The 18,785-nt window shown below is 34.0% G+C and overlaps 1 protein-coding gene across 2 annotated transcripts in view; it reads right to left on the bottom strand.

The window, feature by feature from the left end:
• Positions 1 to 10,725: 10,725 nt before the first annotated feature.
• CDH19 (cadherin 19) overlaps positions 10,726 to 18,785 on the bottom strand; it is a 112,184-nt gene continuing 104,124 nt past the window's right edge. For both annotated transcript variants that reach the window (XM_036378590.2, XM_036378591.2), the window contains exons 10-12: positions 16,746 to 16,863; positions 14,530 to 14,781; positions 10,726 to 12,190 (exon numbers count right to left, since the gene is read on the bottom strand). In XM_036378590.2, coding sequence (XP_036234483.1) covers positions 11,697 to 12,190; positions 14,530 to 14,781; positions 16,746 to 16,863 — 864 coding nt within the window. In that variant the 3' untranslated portion in view covers positions 10,726 to 11,696. The remainder of the gene's footprint in view (positions 12,191 to 14,529; positions 14,782 to 16,745; positions 16,864 to 18,785) is intronic.

Here is an 18,785-nt window from a genome sequence, read left to right as displayed (position 1 = left end):
CAGGTGTAGATATGTCAGGGCAGGCACATGTAAACCTGTTGTGATTTCAGAGCTGCATAGTGGAGCTGCTTTTAGAACAAGTTAGCACAATTTCTTTCTAATAAGGGTTTATTTATGGGCTTGAATGATAATATGGTTTCTATAGCTACAGCTGGCTGGCATCTGGACAGCTCAGGGGATGGTGGGACTATTCACAGTGCTCTTTTTTTTCACACATACAGACACATGAACCAGAGTGACAGGAGCAGAAAAACTCCAGTGCAGATCCTCTTTGTGACACCTTTCTTTTGCCACTTTTCCAGCCGCATCTCATAAAGCAGAGCATGCTCCACGACTCCATATGCTGCATTGGGTACCACTTTTCACAGCATTTTTGGTGAACCCATCAAGCATTCCTAGTCTCTTGCACAGAAACTCTTATTGTCTGTATGCAGCTAAGTAAATAATTTTGAGCTGTTGAGGATGAGGATCAAGATCCAGACTAACAATTTGTTTTTATATTTAGATTTACTATGACTACTGTTTTAGAAATCAGAAGTAAAAAAGTTCTTGAGGCAGAAAGATGCTGTACATGAAGAGGCTTAGATAAGAAAATCAAACAAACAAATAAAGGATGCTAGTTTGTATGCCTATAATCAAATTAAATTTATGGTTGTTTCTGAGACAAAATATCACTGCATGGAGTATCAGCTGCATGGAATTATATATGTCTTAAGAGCTCTACAATACATACATGCTTATCACAAGAATATCAAATACTTTAGCATTTCTTATACAGAAGAGCAATAAAAATATTTATCATTTTTCTACTCTCCTCTTGGAGCTGAACCCATATAGGTAAGACACAAATAAGCCTGATTTGTTTACCAGTGGATTTTGCATTAACAGTTACATGTTATTTGATAGAAAAAATCACTTGGAAAATAAAATAACTGAAATATTAGCATTCAAAAGCCTTGTGTGAATCTATGATGAAGTGAATCCTTTAGAAAGAATTAGAATTATTTGCAAAATTGGTTTACTAGAAGCTGAAAAAGAGGAAGTAGAATAAAAGCATTTTATGTGGAAATAGTGTATTTCTAACCAAAGTGTTCAACTGATAAGTGACATAAACTTATTAAAACCTAGAATTAAAAATCCCATTCTGTTGCCACTGAAAAGTTAATCACAGTGTGAAGCTAATCCTGGATATCTGGATTTTCCCACCAATAAGCTCCACAGTATATAAAGTAGGCCCTACAGTAGCACATCTATGCTTTACATGCTAAAACTTGAGCCCATATGAACCATCTTAAGTAAAAAAAAATAAATAAATGAAAGAAAGAAAGAAAATGAAAAAGAACCACAATAATCAGCATTTAAGTTAATACAGGAGCATGAAAGGATGTATATAATCATCTACTTAGTGGAAGCTGCTTGTGCAGTAATTCTCAATAAGTACTGGATCTTTGGGTCTTCTGTAAAGCAGAATTGCTTAAATAGTGGAAAAAACTGTTTTCTGCAACCATCAGAAAAATAAACTAAAAAAGTCAGCAGACCTAGCTATATTTCATTAGGATTGTTTCAGTAGCTTTGCAAGATAAGTTCAGTTGATGGAAGGTTTTAACACCACAAATACTCTGCTGCAACAACAAAGATGTGTTAGAGTAGTAGTTCATACCTCAGGAGCTTAGTCCTATTCCTTTATTCGAAATTTTTGCAGTAAGGTGCAGAAACCTAATGGACAAATATTAAGGTACTTAGTGAAGTGTATAGGCTAGCCGAGAAATTCAGAATACCACTTACATAAAAAGGTTGGGCAAACGTTTTCAGGATTCTTTCAATGGTATAACATTGTATAAAACTTCTCATTGTTAAAGCATATGAGCATAGCCTTAATGAGTCAGTGTGCTTCTACAGACACACAGAATTTCCAGGAGGGCAACTGTTTAGTGATCTTCTTCCCGTCCATTAGTCTAAGCAAATCTGCATGAAGCATAACCCCCAGTAAATGTCTCCACACTTTAAAAAAAAATCAACACTATACATATCCCCAAAATGACACTATTTTAAGGACTTTTTAAATATGGTTTCTCAGTGTATGGACAATTGATTGTTCCAGCCAAAAATCCTCTCAGTAAAAATAAAAATACCTTCCAAGAAAATCAGTAGACACTTGTTTATTTTTTACTTGTTTTATATAAGACTGGGTTAGGACCTCAGAATATCAGTTTCAGGTGGTAGGAATTTAGAAAATGTGTTGTAAATTGGATAATTAGTTTTTTTTAATTAGCTGTTTTGATGAGGAAGCATGCACAGTCAAAAAAGGCATCTGAGAGCAGAAGAAGAAAGTTTTTGAAAGTTATATTGTCAGATTGAGCTGGTCTGCTGCCTGGAATGTACTCGAAGATTAGCCTAAAAGCTCAAAGTGTAAATAGCATTGAAGAAAATAGTTTTTCTGTCAGAAAATTATGTTTTCCTCTCTTTACACTGTTGCCACATATGTACTTGAAAACTCAAAGGATGGTTCAAGGTATAGTGTCATTTTAAAACAATCACAAAGGAAAGAAAATTGATGTTTCTCTCTCAGGTTCATCTTTAAATCTTGCCTTTTAATGGCTTTTCAAGGTCTGAGTTTTTTCTGATTTCTTTGTTTTTATACTTTGTTATAGAATATGAGTTATGGCTTAATTTTCTTAATTTGATTTTGAGATGCATGGCATTTGTTTTCTTTCTTGTCCTCACACATTCTTCTCTAAGGTACAGGTTGCAGACCTTTGCTTCAAGTACTATGAAAGATAGCAGTAAACGGGTAGGAATACGAGAAGGCCTTTGGGTATGCCTAAGTTCAATCTAACATTTTTTGGGGCATGCCAGCTTCTGGAAACTGGCAGGGAATATTAAATTCCCAGGAAGTCAGAAGCAATCAAACATATGCAAGTTACCTAACTGTGATCCAAGAAAGAAATAAGCAAGAATTGTTGGGATTAAGATGATGTGATTTATCTAAAAAGCCAATATGCTTTCTCTACCTACATAGTATGGTTTTCACCTCTTAAAAAAAAAAAAAACCAAAAAAATACCCAACAGATATTGGGGTGGTTGAAGTCCCCTTCAAGAACCAATGGAACTTGTCTGATTCTTTCTTGTTTGTTTGTTTTCTTGTTTTGTTTTTTTTTTATTATTTTTTAAAGTTTGTTTTGTTTTGTGCAAATTGACATCAAGATATTATTAGCTCTTCCTTAAACATTACCTGTAGACAAGGAGCACTCATTCTTGGACTGTTAAACCACCAGACTTCAGAGGTCACCTTTCAAACATGAAAAAATAATAATAATAAAAATCAAAGGAATATGAGATCAGATAGTTTTTGTTTAGTGATCCAGATTACATCTTTGAAATTTTTCCCATTTTCAACTCCCAAGTAAGGATTATAAAAATGCTTCTCACCACACTATCATGAATTTAAAATCTACAGTGAAATATCCATAGTATATCACTCTGAGGCAACAACATAATGGAAAGCATTTCTAATGTCTTAGGTCTCTGCAATAGAAGGAGTGCTGTTAGGCATCAATAAACATATTTTGCATCCTAAAAAGATAAAAAAAAGGCTGAAATTCTTATTTTATTACAGCTAAATACAGTTGTAAAACTCCCAGTAGTTTCCATTTCTGATTGTCTTTCCAACTCCATTCCACAATGACACTTTTACATGCCTGCTGAGGTTTTGGTCCCCTCCTGCTCTTTTTTTTTCTCTCTCTTCTTTCTTTTTTTCCTTTTTTTTTTTTCCTCCATTTAAAGGTAAGCATTAAAGAAACATCAAGAAAATGCTCAGAGCAAAAAGTGCACACTTGTCAGAATCCTACAAGCCAGCAAATCAATAAGGAGGAGAGACATGGAAAGCAAAAATTGTTCTGCATGATCTTTGGAGAAAACCAATATACAAATGCAATGTGTATTTTGCAAGGAATGTCAGGAACAGTTAATTTATGTCCTGGATAATGCAAAGGAAAAATTAGAAATATGGTACAAACTGGATTTAATTTTCAGTGCCAAGAAATTGTTTGTTGCCATTTACACTTCTATTTAGTATCAACACAATATATTAACTATACTAATAGCCTGAAAACATCTACTTTATCCCTGAGGAATGAAGACTCCAGAGACCTCTGCTGCAACAGCTATTTGGTGCATTTGGCTGTCCCTACAATGACTTGCATTACAAAGTTATTTTCTTGGACAGCAGAAAAAGCAAACAGGAAAACATCAGCCAAGTATATTTTTTGAAATTTTGCTGTTCCAAAATCAGCAATCAGTTTGTGGACTTTTTAAAGGACTGCTCCTCTAATCATTACGTTCTCATTGTCTCTGCCACTCTCCAATAATAATGGAAAATAAATATTTCAATCCTGTTGCGATAAATCTTGAAAATGCTTGTGGTTGGTTGCTTGCTTGGTTGGTTGCTTGCTTGGGTTTTTTATTGAATCCAAACCATCTATCACATAGGAGCAGTGAGACAGCAGAAGACCAACAAATTTTCTGTTGGATGAATTAATAAAAATGTGGTGAACAATTAGGAATTTCATATTACAAATATACTCTGAAGAAATAGCAAGGATGAAACTACATTTCTGACAAATATATACAAATTATAATGTTCTAATATTGTTTACTTTTTCTCTGGTAATGCAGACCAACAGAAAGGTAAGGGAGATCTTCACCTCCTTTCAGGGAAATTCCTCTTCCAGAAATACTTGAAATTTTAGGAGATTAATTCTCAGTTACTTAATGTGTTTTCCCTTTGAAAACATTCCAGTGATTTTAGATGTGTAGGTAGTAACTATGCAGATGTTACTGTTTGTGAGTGGCTTGGTAGTAAGATAACACAGGCCAGCTATTCTCTGGATTTATCTTGGCCTGAGAGAAGAAGTTATGACTTGCTTAAACATAAAGAACTACATAACCATCAGGTAACTATTATCTGATTTGTTTCAGATCTGTTTAGCTTTATGTAATCATATGGTGTAACTATATTTCTGTATTTGTATTTCTGCAGTTTTTTGAAAGAGTTATTTGCTGTAGAATGAACCTATGATCTTAAAATAAAATCCAGACTATAATAAAGTAATAAAATGAGAAGAGGCCTTGAAAATATTGTTCCAGGATTCTTCCATTGGAATAAGAGGCTACAAGGTGCAAACAGCTTACTAGTGCTTAGTTTCTGATCACTGAATGGATGCAATATTGCAACCTGGTTAAAATGAGCTTTAGAATAAAGAAGTATTCAATCTATGTAGAACAAACCATATAAAATATAATCAGACTTGTAGACCAGCAAATAAAAACTAATGAGTAAAAAATTCGAGCAAACATATAAAATGTCCTCCAGCAAATATTTTAGTCACAGGCCAAACATTTTTTCCCAGTGACCTAGAAAACCAGAACTGATCAACTCAGGTGAATATAGAGTTTTTATATGAAATGTTGTGGTTTAAAACTAGCTGGGAATTAAATTCCAAATAAACTGTGCCCCTTTCGCCTGTGCCCCCTTCTGGTTAGAGAGGGACAAAGGCAGAGCCTATGGCTTGAGATAAAAATTTACTGAAAACAAACATTAGTGGGATGAGAAATGAACAGTAACAACAATATTAATAACAAAAGTATACAAAAGAGAAGGTGATTTACACATAAACAAGCTGCTCACCACCTTGACTCAGTTCCACATGGTCACTGAGACAAAGAAAATTGAAGGATGATATTTCAGGATCTACAAGTTGTTTCCAGCTCAGTAGCTTAACAACTACAGGAATCATTTGACCTCTTTTGGCCTTGATTTCATGCATCTTTCTCTGTATTTCCTGAAATTTGTGATATCAAAATAGCTATTTCCACAAGGAGCTAACTTGGAAACCTTTAGCTGTTAGCAGGAAAATATAAAGCAATATTAATCATTCAAGACTGACAGGAACTATCACCAAAGAAAAAACATGGAGTTTTTAAAAACAAATCCAAATGTACATGAAGGTAAAAGGACTTAGATAAGTCCTTATACCACTATCAGTTTGGAGAAAGTAGATGAAGCTTTGGGAGTCATTATCAGTGAGTTAGTGTCCACAGTGAGATGAAGCAAAGGTATTAGGAGGAATTCTTTGCTGTGGAAGGTCTACTGTGTCTAAGTCTTTCCCATAAGGAAAGATGCCTCTATTATTTTGAAGTCCTGGAGAGTCCATCCTGCCTTGAATTTCTATGATGTCTGAGGTAGTGGCAGCACAGGATGGGGAGGAAGTTGAATAACTCCAGGTTTTTAGGTGTCTGAGGTTGAGTGAGATGTACCACAGGGGATGCGAGTGCTTATAGAAACTGTCTAGGATGTTTTTACATTCAATGGTGGAAAAGCAGAGCAAGACTTTTGTGATAACAAGATACAGAAAGAACCTGGGAGATGTATTACTTTAGACACTAATCTTTGAGAATTCTTATAAAATAATTGTAAAGTAATTGTACTAATACTTTGAAGTCATAAGTGATCTGAGTAAATTGTCATTTGCAGCCAATGAAATGAAGTTCATCAGATAACAATGAAAGGTGGGCATATTGAGTTAGGCTGTTGAAAGTCTAGAAGGAGATGTTTAAAGATAACTTATCACCTTTTTTATATATCTTGGACACCTTATCTTGGTTTGCCAAAGTGTTTGTACATTTTCAATAAATAATAAATTAGAAACTAGATTTTTTGTCCTATGAAAACATTTTATAGTAATATTGGGTCTATTTTTGGCATACTGTTTAAATGAATGGGCGAATTTCAGAAACAATACTAGTGTGGCTGGTCAGAGTCTGACAAACAGTATGAGCTGTCAAGTAATTAAACAGTGGGGTAGTCTATTATTGATTTAGCTTCATAGTCAACATTTTATATTACCTACTGTATTGTACAGGTGTTGTTCATACTTGATTTTTTTCTGGAATGAATGTTGTTGTCATTTCATAGTTATTTTAGCCGCTAGACTAACCTTGCCCTGTTTAATTGCCTACTGGATTAGTGCCCAGTATAAGAGCAGATTTTTATTTTTTTGAGTATTATTTCTAGAGTGGATGATTTTTATTTTTGTCAATACATTTTACCAATTTTCTATTTTTCTCTCTTCAGGGTCATCCAATTTTTTTATCTCTCAGGTGTCCCCACTATTAATAATGCAGGATACTTTTTGACATTTTTAAGCCCAATTTACTGAATCAGTACATAAAAAATTCCTTTTCCAGCTCCTAAGCTACTAAAATTTGTCAAAGATGTCCTTTTTAAAGTCTTTTCAGAGGAATTTCTAATGACAGAGACTGATTTACTTACAACAGTGTCAGAAGTAATGCTTCATATATTATTTTGTATATATATATATGTATATATTCCTATGGGTAAGTCTGTATCCTTTAAGCTTTAATGTAATAGCTTTTGCAGCATCCATTTGGTCAGATACATGTATGCAGACTTTAGTGTCTCTCTACAAATCAAATCTATTTGAATCACCATATGTGGAGCATTACTTAAATTATAAACTTTAATATTATGAAAGTATTATCTAAATAATAATTAAAATGTATGGGGAATTAAGATCCTTTGATATCCTGTTTCAGTTTCTGCTATTTGAGAGTTTTTTGAAGCACTGATGTTTTCTAATTATATTTGTTAGGTTTTGCTCTTAGTGCAACATATCTAACTGCCTTTGCTGGCAAACTTCCTATTCAGTCCTATACATATTTCTGACAAATGTTATTATCTGTTTGCTGCAGGTAAGGTGTTTCATACTGATGCAAGCAGTTTCTCTGTATGAATGTTTTAGCCTTCTCTGGATATCAGAGTTAAATGTTACTGTTCCTTGAACTCCATGTATGATTCAGACGGCTGATATAAGATCATGCATGTAGAATTTTTCTGTTCCCAAACAAATACAAAAGCAAGCAAATTATTATTTCAAAATGTGTCATTTTTTATGAACATAATTCTCTCACTTTTTCTTTATAAGACACAGGTTTTTCAGTTTTCTGGTAGAAAAATGTTGCGGGCTTTACTAATAGCTACTAGTATTTTCCATATAAATTCTATTCTATTTTTTTGTAATCTAGATGAAGGTGAAATACCTTTCTTTCCAGAGCAAAAAATCACATCAACTTCTACTCCTTAGAGAGCATATAGTAGATCTGATTTTCAAGCATAAAATGTGCATTGTCATTTCAAACAAGTGTTACCCTCATCTGACAGGGTGACCCCTTATAATTCAGAATGATTGTTAAAATAACCAGATTTCCAATGCAGATTTTGAAAGCAAAGCTAGACATGTAATGACAATACCTGTGAGAAAAAATGAGGTAGGAAAATTATGTGAATTGAAAACTAAGACTTCCTACAGTAATGTGCACAATTTCTTCCCAGTGTTATGATAATAAAAAACCTGCATTGGGATGTATGAAGTCAAAACCAAACTGAAACTTTTTATTTTGGTTTAATTGATAAAAAATATAGTTTTCTAATCACAGCAATGAGTCTGAAGCTGCAATATGCTATTCAGTGATTTGCATATTTTTTTTTAGTTTTAGACATCTGAATGCTAATTATTACTAGTATTATATATGCATCGTGTTTATTTCCTTGTTTTTTATACAATAAAACAAACCCACAACACTCAGTGGGTTTGGTATGAATCTTTATGAGTCAGACTGAAACAGGAAGCCAATCTTTTGTCTGGTATTTCACCAGTTCTTAAACTCTCTTTTTGCAAGCTTACAGAAAAAGACACCTGTAGGAATATCTCTTCAAAGTATTCATACAGAAAAGCAGTCTGTGTGATGCTTCCTTTCACCATAAGGAATCCTCAAGCAATTAAGTCTTCCTTATATTCCCTTGGGCAGGTCATGAACAGCTGAATATTTGTTTATCATCTGTCACCCTACCTGCACTCTTCAGTTCAGCCAATAACATAGTGAATTCTAGCTAGTAATCAAATTTTGAAAGATAAAGATAGTGGAAGATTCTGTTGGGAAAACCATGCTACAATTTAATAGATTTCATCATCAGAAACTCCATCTTATAACTTATCCTTTATTAATTTCATGTTACTCATGATTGTGATCTCTTACATGATATTTTTTTAGAATATTTACTTCCTTCAAATAATAAGAGAATTCTAAAAAATCGTTTTCTACTCATTTTTCAGCAAACTTAAAGAAAGTGTGAAGTTAAAGTGTGAAGTAAGTTCAGTGGTTCTTTTCTCACATGTGAAAATTGACAAGGCTGGGGTAGATTGAATACTAAGAACCTAATAAGATGTGGTCCAGTAACAGCTAGGAATAAATTCTTGTTTCAGAGCAAAACATGCCCTTTGGCTCTTATGTAAACATGATCTAAGGCTTTTTCAGCTAAAAATCATTTAAGATCCATTGCAGGCCATCATTCTTTTTACATAGAAATTACTGACAGTGGCCTACATGGGGTTAAAAAAACTATGTTAGTGGTATGCACTACTTACAAAAAATATTTGTTGTTAAAATAGCTCACAGTAAAGACAGGAAATTATAAACATGATGGTTTAGTGTTGAAGGCTATTTCCCACATAAGTGGACAAAACCTCTGGATTGAGAAAGGATCAGACACTGTTATCCTTTTTGTACCAAATACAACCCGAAAGCACAGAGAATTCTCTTAAAGCCACTGGGACCATCTGTGGAAGAAAGATTTGTTTAGGGTATAACCCACATAAATCTATAGACCTAATCCTAAATATGTAGCTTTCACTGTTGTCAACAACTAGTGGTGTATAGTCTTTCTCTCTCCATGAAGCAAATTATTAATATGTAAAATATTTTCTCAAATAAAAGTAATTTTGCCACGTGTGTTTGAAAGCCATTGGTGTAAAAGGTTGAAGTCATTAACACAATGTTTTAATTTTAAAGCTCGTTTGTAGCTGCTCATTCACACTGGCATCCTACCATGAGATTGAGAAGAATCTTTTTTCTTTCTTATGAAAACAGGTGCTGCTTCATCTGCCTCTGGTCAGATGGCCACCCTGTCCCTTACCCCCCTACCCATAATTTTTCAGCTATGAATATAATGACTAATATTTCTGTTCTTACCAGACCTCACACTAGAAATCTCTCCTTATTTTCAAACACGTCATGTTTTATTTTTAGGTAACAGGAATTTCAACAGCACTAGCACTTTTCCATTTAGCCTACATACCTTGGTTTTCTTCAGTAAATAGCAACTGTAGTAAACAGTTGCTGAATTGCAGAATTTGTTTGTTGGGGCTGGTTTATTTGTTTGCTTCTTCCTTGCAAAAGCTTTCCTGAATCTGTAATTCAGTTTCACTCACCTAAAATTTTACTTAGAAAAAGAAAGAAAAAAAAAAAAGGAAAATTGAAAGAAACATGTTGCATAATTTGGTTTATTATGATGCCAGATTTTAGGTGATTGAATCAGTTGATTGCAGGATATTATTTCTGTAAGATGAGCCCTCAGTGAAAGAGAAGTGAGTAAAATAGAGAGGGGTTGTTTTTTTTCAGACAGACCATTTTGAAAACATTTGATGACCTCAGTTCCAAAATTGCTGCTGGGTAGTAGTTTCAGTAAAGAATTGTTCTGGGATAGCTATATATTTGTTATGGAATGGTTGGAAAAAAATACAGTGTAAAATGAATTTTGAAATCTTACTTGAGTCTTGCAGAATGATTCAGGATCATTTTCAAAGTGGATTAGCATTTAAAGCATTTTATTATCTTATTATCTAATGTCATACATAAAGTTTTATAACCATCAGTTTAGCATTTTAAAGATTCTTAATATTGTTATTATAAAACTGACTACTGCAGCTAATTTTATATTCCATAATAAAAAAATAAATCTGTGCTGGTAAATCAGTCATCCTTTAAACTCTTAATAAAAGGTAAAAATGCCTGTATTTGGACAGCATTTTGCACTAAGTGCAGTAATATATAATGTGGTCGATTGCAGTATTTAAGTTAAATATTGATTCTTTTTCCTATCTTATTTGCTAAATTAAGTATTGGTTTACACATTTTCCAATAGCTTCATTAAAAACTAAAATGGCAGCAAATACTTGCTGATGTCGTAATGTGCTTTAATTTTTCTCATAGGAAAAGACATTGTTTTAGTTTTATCATCTAAGAACAATAAATAGATGATCTTGTAAGCTTTTGACAGTGGTATTAGAATATCTAGGGTCTACTTTTTCACAGAATTATATTTATATAATGAAGCATTATACAAATATGTGTGTTTAACTTTGGTTAATGTATGTGTTCAACCGCAACAATATAAGTCTGTCAGCTTTGGAAACTGTTTAAAGCTTATGGATGACAGAATGTTTACAACATCCATTTATGGCTTCTATTCCTCCTTTTATCCTAGCAAGATCCAGATTTTCAACATCCAGAAGAGGATCTAGATATCCAAAGCAGCAAGGTTTGCATTTAAGCACTTAGATTTCCACGAGGTTTTCAAACTATAACCTCCATCCCTTCATGCAGTAACACCCCTGGTGTGTTTTATCTTTTCAAGAGGTTTCCACATCCAAAACTTTCCATATTAAATCCTTTGGACTTTTATTTCTCCTGTTTAATGTGGCATGACCTCCTTTTTAAAAATCCACAGTTGTGTTTGGTTGCTGAGACTTAGGAAAACAAAAGAACAATTCAGAAAGTGCCTAATCCTCCACAGTTCTGTGGGAAGAATACATGCCTGCAAGCTGCTTAAAGTGAGGTCCCCAGTCTGCAAGGTAGTCATAGCTCTGATCCATGTCTGAGGTGTTTGAACCCAATGAGCTAAGGGATCCTGCCAAGGAGCCAGTCCCCTCAAACGCGTAGGTCTGAAGTGAGTCATAGGGAGGAACGCTAGGATCCGTATTTGCTTCTTCGAGCTTTTCTGAAATGAATTGCCTGAAGATTGCGCTGTCTGGGCCAACCTGCAGAGACTGTCTGTAGAGGCTCTGGATTTCGGAGGCCATCTTCTTCCGAGGTTTGTGTGTTCGCATGACAGTGCGTGTCCTCAGTGCTGAAATATCAAAGGCTTCTGTGTCCTCCTCGCCCCCTCCTTCATCATCATAACTAACAATGTTCTCTCTGAATTCTTCCATCTTCTCTGAAAAGGGAGGCTTCTTCTGCTGCTGCTGCCTTATGGTTACAATTGCCAAAAAGAACACTGACAAAATAAAAAGAAAAGAGAAGGGACAAGAGAAAAAATTACGCAGAACTAGATCCTATGAATGTGCTTGGAAATATTTAAAAATCATTTCTTATCTTAGTATCAAGGCTGTTGAATAGTGAAGCTATCTTAACAAATTTATAGAGCTGTAATTTTTATGCATTTCATGGTTTTGAGATGAGCAATGGGTGTGTTGGAAAATGGCTACAAAGGGACTTATAAAAAAAGTGAATTAAATGGAGCAGTTCTTTTGGTAGATGCAAATTTGAAACTGACAGGTTATGTTTTTTGAAAGTGCTTTTTTATCACATTCATTTTTTTATCACATTCACAGATATCCATTTCACATTCAGAATTTAAATTCTTAATCTCTATCAGTCTCTCTGATAAAAGCCCCATCAAGATCAAATGAAAAATGAGACAATGAGCAAGATATCCTCCTCACCTGGTTGAATCATTCAGTTCCACAGACTGTGCTGAATGGTGTTCAACTATTTCTGTTGTGCTGATTTTAAAATTTGAAGACTCACTAAATTCTGCGTCATTTTACTGTCAAGCCTATGAATCCAATGATCTTATTTCTTTAATATGTGAAAAGTTTCTTACATTTTCTGTTAAAGCATTATTTTTTAATCCCACATAATTTCATTTTAACTGAACAATCCCTTTGAATTAGTCTATGATTTTCAAAGAAATTAATTCTTTCACTTTTCACTATATCTTGCTGCAGTTCTATGTAACAAGTATTTTGTGGACTGTAATGTTTTTACTCAGAACATAAAAGATACAACTATCAAGAAATATAGCATTTTACTTAAGAACTTGAGGAACCTGAAGCAGTTCTGTTTTCTGCCTAGAATAGTTTACAATATATATTCTATTTGCATGGGAGATACCAATACAAGACTTGAAAGCACGGAAAACAAGAATTTCTACTATGTATTCACAAAACAGGTGGTTTTCCAAATGCTTTGCCTGGTGAACTCTTCTGATGGTATACTTTCTACTTGAAAATTAAATTTCCAGATATAAATGGCAAACATTATATAGAGAACATGTTATTATTTAATTTTAAATAATTTCAAAAACACATTCAAAGAATTAAGGAATTTATATGTATTTGTAAAGAGTGTAGTAGATTAAGTTTTTTCTTCTTTTGGACTAATATATTTATCTATATTCCTGCTTTGACCTTGGTGATATGAATAGGTCCAGTAGATGCCATGGGTTTATTCGACCTGGAGAGAGAACTTTTCTGCAAGAACCCAAGAAATCATCGATTAATAATTCCCATGATGGCCTGGATAATGCAGCGGTACAATTTGCCTGAGCCATAGATCCTGAACTCAATAGCACAAAGTGAACCTATTCAGATACCCTGCAACCATCAATCAAAACTTGAAATGCACACTGACCTGTAAGCTTAAACTGACCAAAAGACATAAGGCAGATATCTAAGCTCAGATTTAAATAAGACAACTCTGGAGGTGCAGGCAAGCCTAGAAAAAACAAATTCATTGTATGTTCCCACATCTTCAGATGGAAGCCAGGGCATGGATGTAGGAAATATAAGACATCCCTGGGCTTTTCTATGGAGTCAAGAAATGGCTGGTGTCTAGAATGGCCAGCCTTGAGTTGTCGGTTTGGCTATGAATGCTGTTTGTCAGCTGTGCACGACCCTTTACAGAGGTACTAGAAAAACTTATGTGCATTTGAACCACTCTCAATCCCAGTTTTTACATCCACAAATTCCCAAATGTATTGGAGGTTAAGCTGGTGTCTCCAGAGAGGAAAAAGGAGATGTCCAACATTTGGAGAAAATGCTGTCTAGAGATGAAACCTTAATTGGGAAAGAAACTCCCTGTGTCTGGAACTTTCTGGCTGATGTCAGATTCCCTGTTTCTTTTATTATTCATAATTGATCTCAGTTCTACATTTGCCATTCCTAAGGCAGAATAAGTAGGGTGCTACTTCTTTTAATATATTCCTACACTAGCAAATTTTCTTGAATAATGCTGTCTTCAGCTTTACTTGTCATCAATACAGACTTTGGGCTCTGAAATCTTTGTTATTTCACTGCCAGGAGAGTTAAGAGGACCATGACTCAACTACACCCAACATTTAGGAAATTATGTTAGAATTCAAATTTTACTGAAAACTGGGGAAAGGAAGGGAGAAATTATAGTTAAGAAAACAGGAAAGAAATGAAACATTTGCCTTATTTCAATTTTTACCAATGGCTCAGAATTCCAGTCTTCAAGTGAAGGGTCCATCTTTGTTACTTAACCAACCCCTCTGTAATAGGAAGCAAAGTCATTTTTCTTACTTGTACTTACCTAGGAATATTAAGATGCAAGCCAAAACAGCAACTAAAGCCTCTGTGCTGAGGCCCAAGGAATACATGAAAGCTCCGTATCGGCAGTAGAAGGTGTTAACTTCAGTGTCACAGTCGCAGACAGTGACAGTGAGAGTATTTGTGCTCGTCAGCGGTGGGGTTCCATTATCCTGAATTAAGATTGGCAAGTAGAAAAAAAATTGCTCTTGCCTGCTGAAGCCACTTTTTCCTGTGAAAATTCCAGCTGTGTTATCTAGAAGATAAATTATTATGATGATATGCATATATGTATCTTGTAACCACAACAATAATATTTAGTGCTATCTGACCTGTTTAAAAGCAATCATACTCTGCAAAGCTACACATAAGCAAAAGTTAAAAACAAAAAAGCAGGCACTGACATTTGGTGCATATTTTGTCAATTGTGAATAAATTGTATTTAGTTTTGATATATTTACTCCAGGGGCAATAATAAAATTTGACTGAGGAGCTCTGGTTTTAATGTTCAGAGCTATAGAAATTAACAGCTTTTTCAGTACCTGGCACCTGCTTAGACTAATTAATTGGTTCTTAAAATGGTTCCATGTATCCAGCTGCTACCAAGCCAGAAGTTCACAGATAAAGTACAGACAGTTTGTCAATCAAAAAGGTTAAAAAGTATTTCTAGCAGCACATTGTGAAAACAGGTGGCAAGGGAAAGAAGAAAAAGCAAGAAAAAAGTCCACTAAAATGGTCTTTTATTTATTTCCCTGGCACAAAAAACTCAAGCTAGCTGGACTTTTACTGCCTAAAATAGCAAAAAAATTTAGATGCTTTCAATTTGCTTTGTATTTAAGTATGAGTGTTTAGAAATCTGTTCTGTAAAAAACACAGTAAACAGTTTAAATTCAGGTCCTGCTGCATATCAGTTAGAGTATGTAACTTAGATTGCTGCAAAACAAAATAGTCCTGTCTACATACATGTGTAATGAAAAGAGGAAAAAAGAATCTAGAAATATTTCTATGTCAGAACTTTTTCACATGGCAGAGTGAAAGACTGCACGTGTGTATATGTAGAAGTAGGGAAAAAAGGGTTTCTACCATTATTTGCACAATACATCTATACAAACAGTCTACTGAAGTTAACTCCCTCACATATAAGTTGTTCTAGGTTTCTATCACAGTTCAGAAAGTAACTCTGAGATAAAATACTAGAAATCTACAGTCTCTTTTTCTCTTCCTTAGGGCTATCAGAATTCAACCAGCCATTTCTGTTGGACGTGGCAGAAAGAGGCAGGATGATATCTTATTGCATCATATTTCAAAAAGTCTTTCTTTTCCCCATTAGTAACCATCAAAAGGAACTGAATGGTTTGCTTTGTGTGACGCTCTGCTTGGGTTTTGGGCAGAAAGAGGAAAGGTGGGAAAGGCTCATGGCTTGTGCACAATTTGACCTTAATGTAATGACTTATCTCTTCCTGGAGGGGAGTGAGAGATGAAGATGGGAACTGAAATTCTTATTGATACATTGACTAACTTTGACGATAATTGAGAAGTAGTTTTGCATTTAATGTATTTGGAGCTCCCCAAAAGTCATTTTCATTGATTTGCTCCCTTAGCCAAAGCATTCAAATAATTACCATGGTCAATAAGAACGATGTGCACTTTAGCTTAGTCTGACAAAATTTTATTTCGTAGTCTCAGCAGACTGACTATGAATGGTCACCTCCTTGAAATTCCATCAGTTATCACACCTGTGTTTTCATCTTAGTCTGTTTTTGCTTGATATTATATATTAGAAAATAACATTCCATTCCTAGTTATCTGTTTTTATAATGTTGGTCTTGCTGAATTAATGAAATAACAATCTTCTTATATCAATCTTCTGTTTCTAATGGTCTTATTTCTCTGGAAAATAATTTTAACAAGAAAGTTGGAAATGACCACCATATTCAGCATTAAGAAAATAATTTTTAAGAAATATCAGTGTATTTTTCATCTCAGCTGTTTTTTCTTTCCCTGAAATAAAACTGCCTTTTGCTGTTTATATTATTCACTTGAAAAAGAAAATGCACTTTTTGATACTATTAAATTATTGTTTTGAAGTGGACCTCAGAACATATTTAATTTTTATGACAAAAATTTGTCTTTAAATGGAAAATTTTAAGAAATTAAGAACCAGTTGGAAGCATGCATCTTCCATAGGAGGGCCTTAAAAAACTGCATGACTGACACTACCTTGATTGTCTTTGACAGTAAAATGTGAGCTGTTTGAGTCCTCCTGAGCCAATGAGAAATAAAAATGGTGACCTTCTGCTGAGTCATCTTTATCCACTGCACTGATCCTTTGAATTAGCTGGAAAAATAAGAGAACAGAGTTGTTTGGAGTAAAAGAATTTCCTTGTCCTTTAAAGCAATAAAAAGAATATAAAAGATATGTTAAAATTAAACTATTGATGTTGAAGTTGTGATCCGTGAATCTGTGTTGAGTGCATAATATGCAAATATTCACCAAACACCCAAATAGGCTTATCGAGACTTATATTCTGCAAGTACTCTGCTTTAAGTTTTCATCCATTTGAGACAGGCAGGCATTGAAATCTTGAGAAAACTTAAAATGCTTTCCAGATCAAAGGACCAGGAGCAAATGAAGTCTCCATAAATCTAAAAAAATTTATATAAAGAATGTTTTGTTCCTTTTTTTTTTTTTAATCCAAAGTGAAGAGTACATCATTCTGCATTTGAAGAAATCTTTCTATGCAAAACCCATTCCTTTTGAGTCCACAAACACATTATCATCATTCAACTGGTATATTGTGGCTCCAGTAAGTTACATACATTGACAAGTTCACATGCTGAATTGTTGATTCTGGATATTATAACAGATTGATTATGGAAATTTTTGGCTGCTTTTTCTCAAGAAAACAAAATAGTCTTCATTTAGAAATCTGTCAAACCAGACAGTCATTGCAAGATAAAATAAAAAGTAACAGCATTCAAAAGAATGTTTTTCATCTCTGTAAATAAACAACCACATAGTTAACATAATTAGCAGTATTTCTTTTTAAAAAGTCTATATTTCTTATATTTATCAGTAAATATTTAATTATCAGCATATATTAGTGAACATCCTTGCTGATCAGGAGGAAAGCAAACTGCTGGAAGTTGACCAATTTTCAGAAAAGAGAGGGTCAAATTTGAACTTTGGCTCTATTTTATCAGTTATCTCATGCTCTTTATGTATTTGAACACAAGAACTTGAACCCTCAACTTTTCTCAAACCACAGATCACCTGAATGATACAAGCAGGGCTTTAAGTCAGTGGAAGTGGCTACTGATGGTTTCCATCTGTGCCTTTGACAACTCTTTTCTGGTTAGATCCTTTTTCAAAGATCCAGAACTTCAACACACATTCTTTTTCTTTTTAAGCAAGCCAGGTTTGGTGAAATCCTCACAGCAGAGTGCAAAATGTGGCTTACACACCAAAAGCTTTGTATTCTTAACACTGTTCCCTCTTCATATGTGAAATTTATTTTAAATCTATTTTTGTTCTATTGAAACATGAGGACCTTTGAGGTTTTTAGGTTTGGTTTGTTTGTTTGTTTGTTTTATTGCCATTAATGAGAGGAATAGCTTCTCAGTGATGTCATGGCGTACAAGGGAGAGAGATTCTCGAGGGATTTTTTTTTCTTTCCTCAGAACTAACAAAATAAGTGAGGTGATGCAAATACAGGTAGAAAAAATTCAGGTCAAGAAATCAGTGAGGATAAACTGACAACTATCATTTCCTTGACTACCACAGGCATCATTTTTATAAGAAAATGTAATTCCCAGAATATGCTCAACATGAACAGAAATAGGGTACAAAGTTTAATGTCCAGTCTAAATTGCAAAGAAGGACACATTTTATAATATTTTGCCACCTACCTCAAAAAAACTAAAAGAGACCATACTGGCTTTTCCTGAAAATTTGCTGGTTACATGTCACAGATGAAGATAAATCTCGGTATGAATGTATGCCTGTTCTTAAAATTCAGGGTCTATTAAGATATGCAGAATAAAATAATGATCTACAAAGACATCTTGGCCACATTTAGTTTGTTTTATTTTAAACCAAGATGTTTTGGTTTTAGTTCAGTTAGTTGGTAGACAAAAATTACCTACCAAAAACTAAAAAAAAAAGTCATTCAACCAGGCATTACCAATATCTTTTGAAAACATATTTTTAAGAGTATATAATGTATGAAGATCATAAAGTTACAGCAGTTGTGAATTAGA

Source organism: Molothrus ater, chromosome 1 (assembly GCF_012460135.2).
Source record: "Molothrus ater isolate BHLD 08-10-18 breed brown headed cowbird chromosome 1, BPBGC_Mater_1.1, whole genome shotgun sequence".
Classification (NCBI taxonomy): domain Eukaryota; kingdom Metazoa; phylum Chordata; class Aves; order Passeriformes; family Icteridae; genus Molothrus; species Molothrus ater.
Note: the sequence above shows the minus strand (reverse complement) of the source record. Positions and strands in the feature narration are given on the sequence as shown.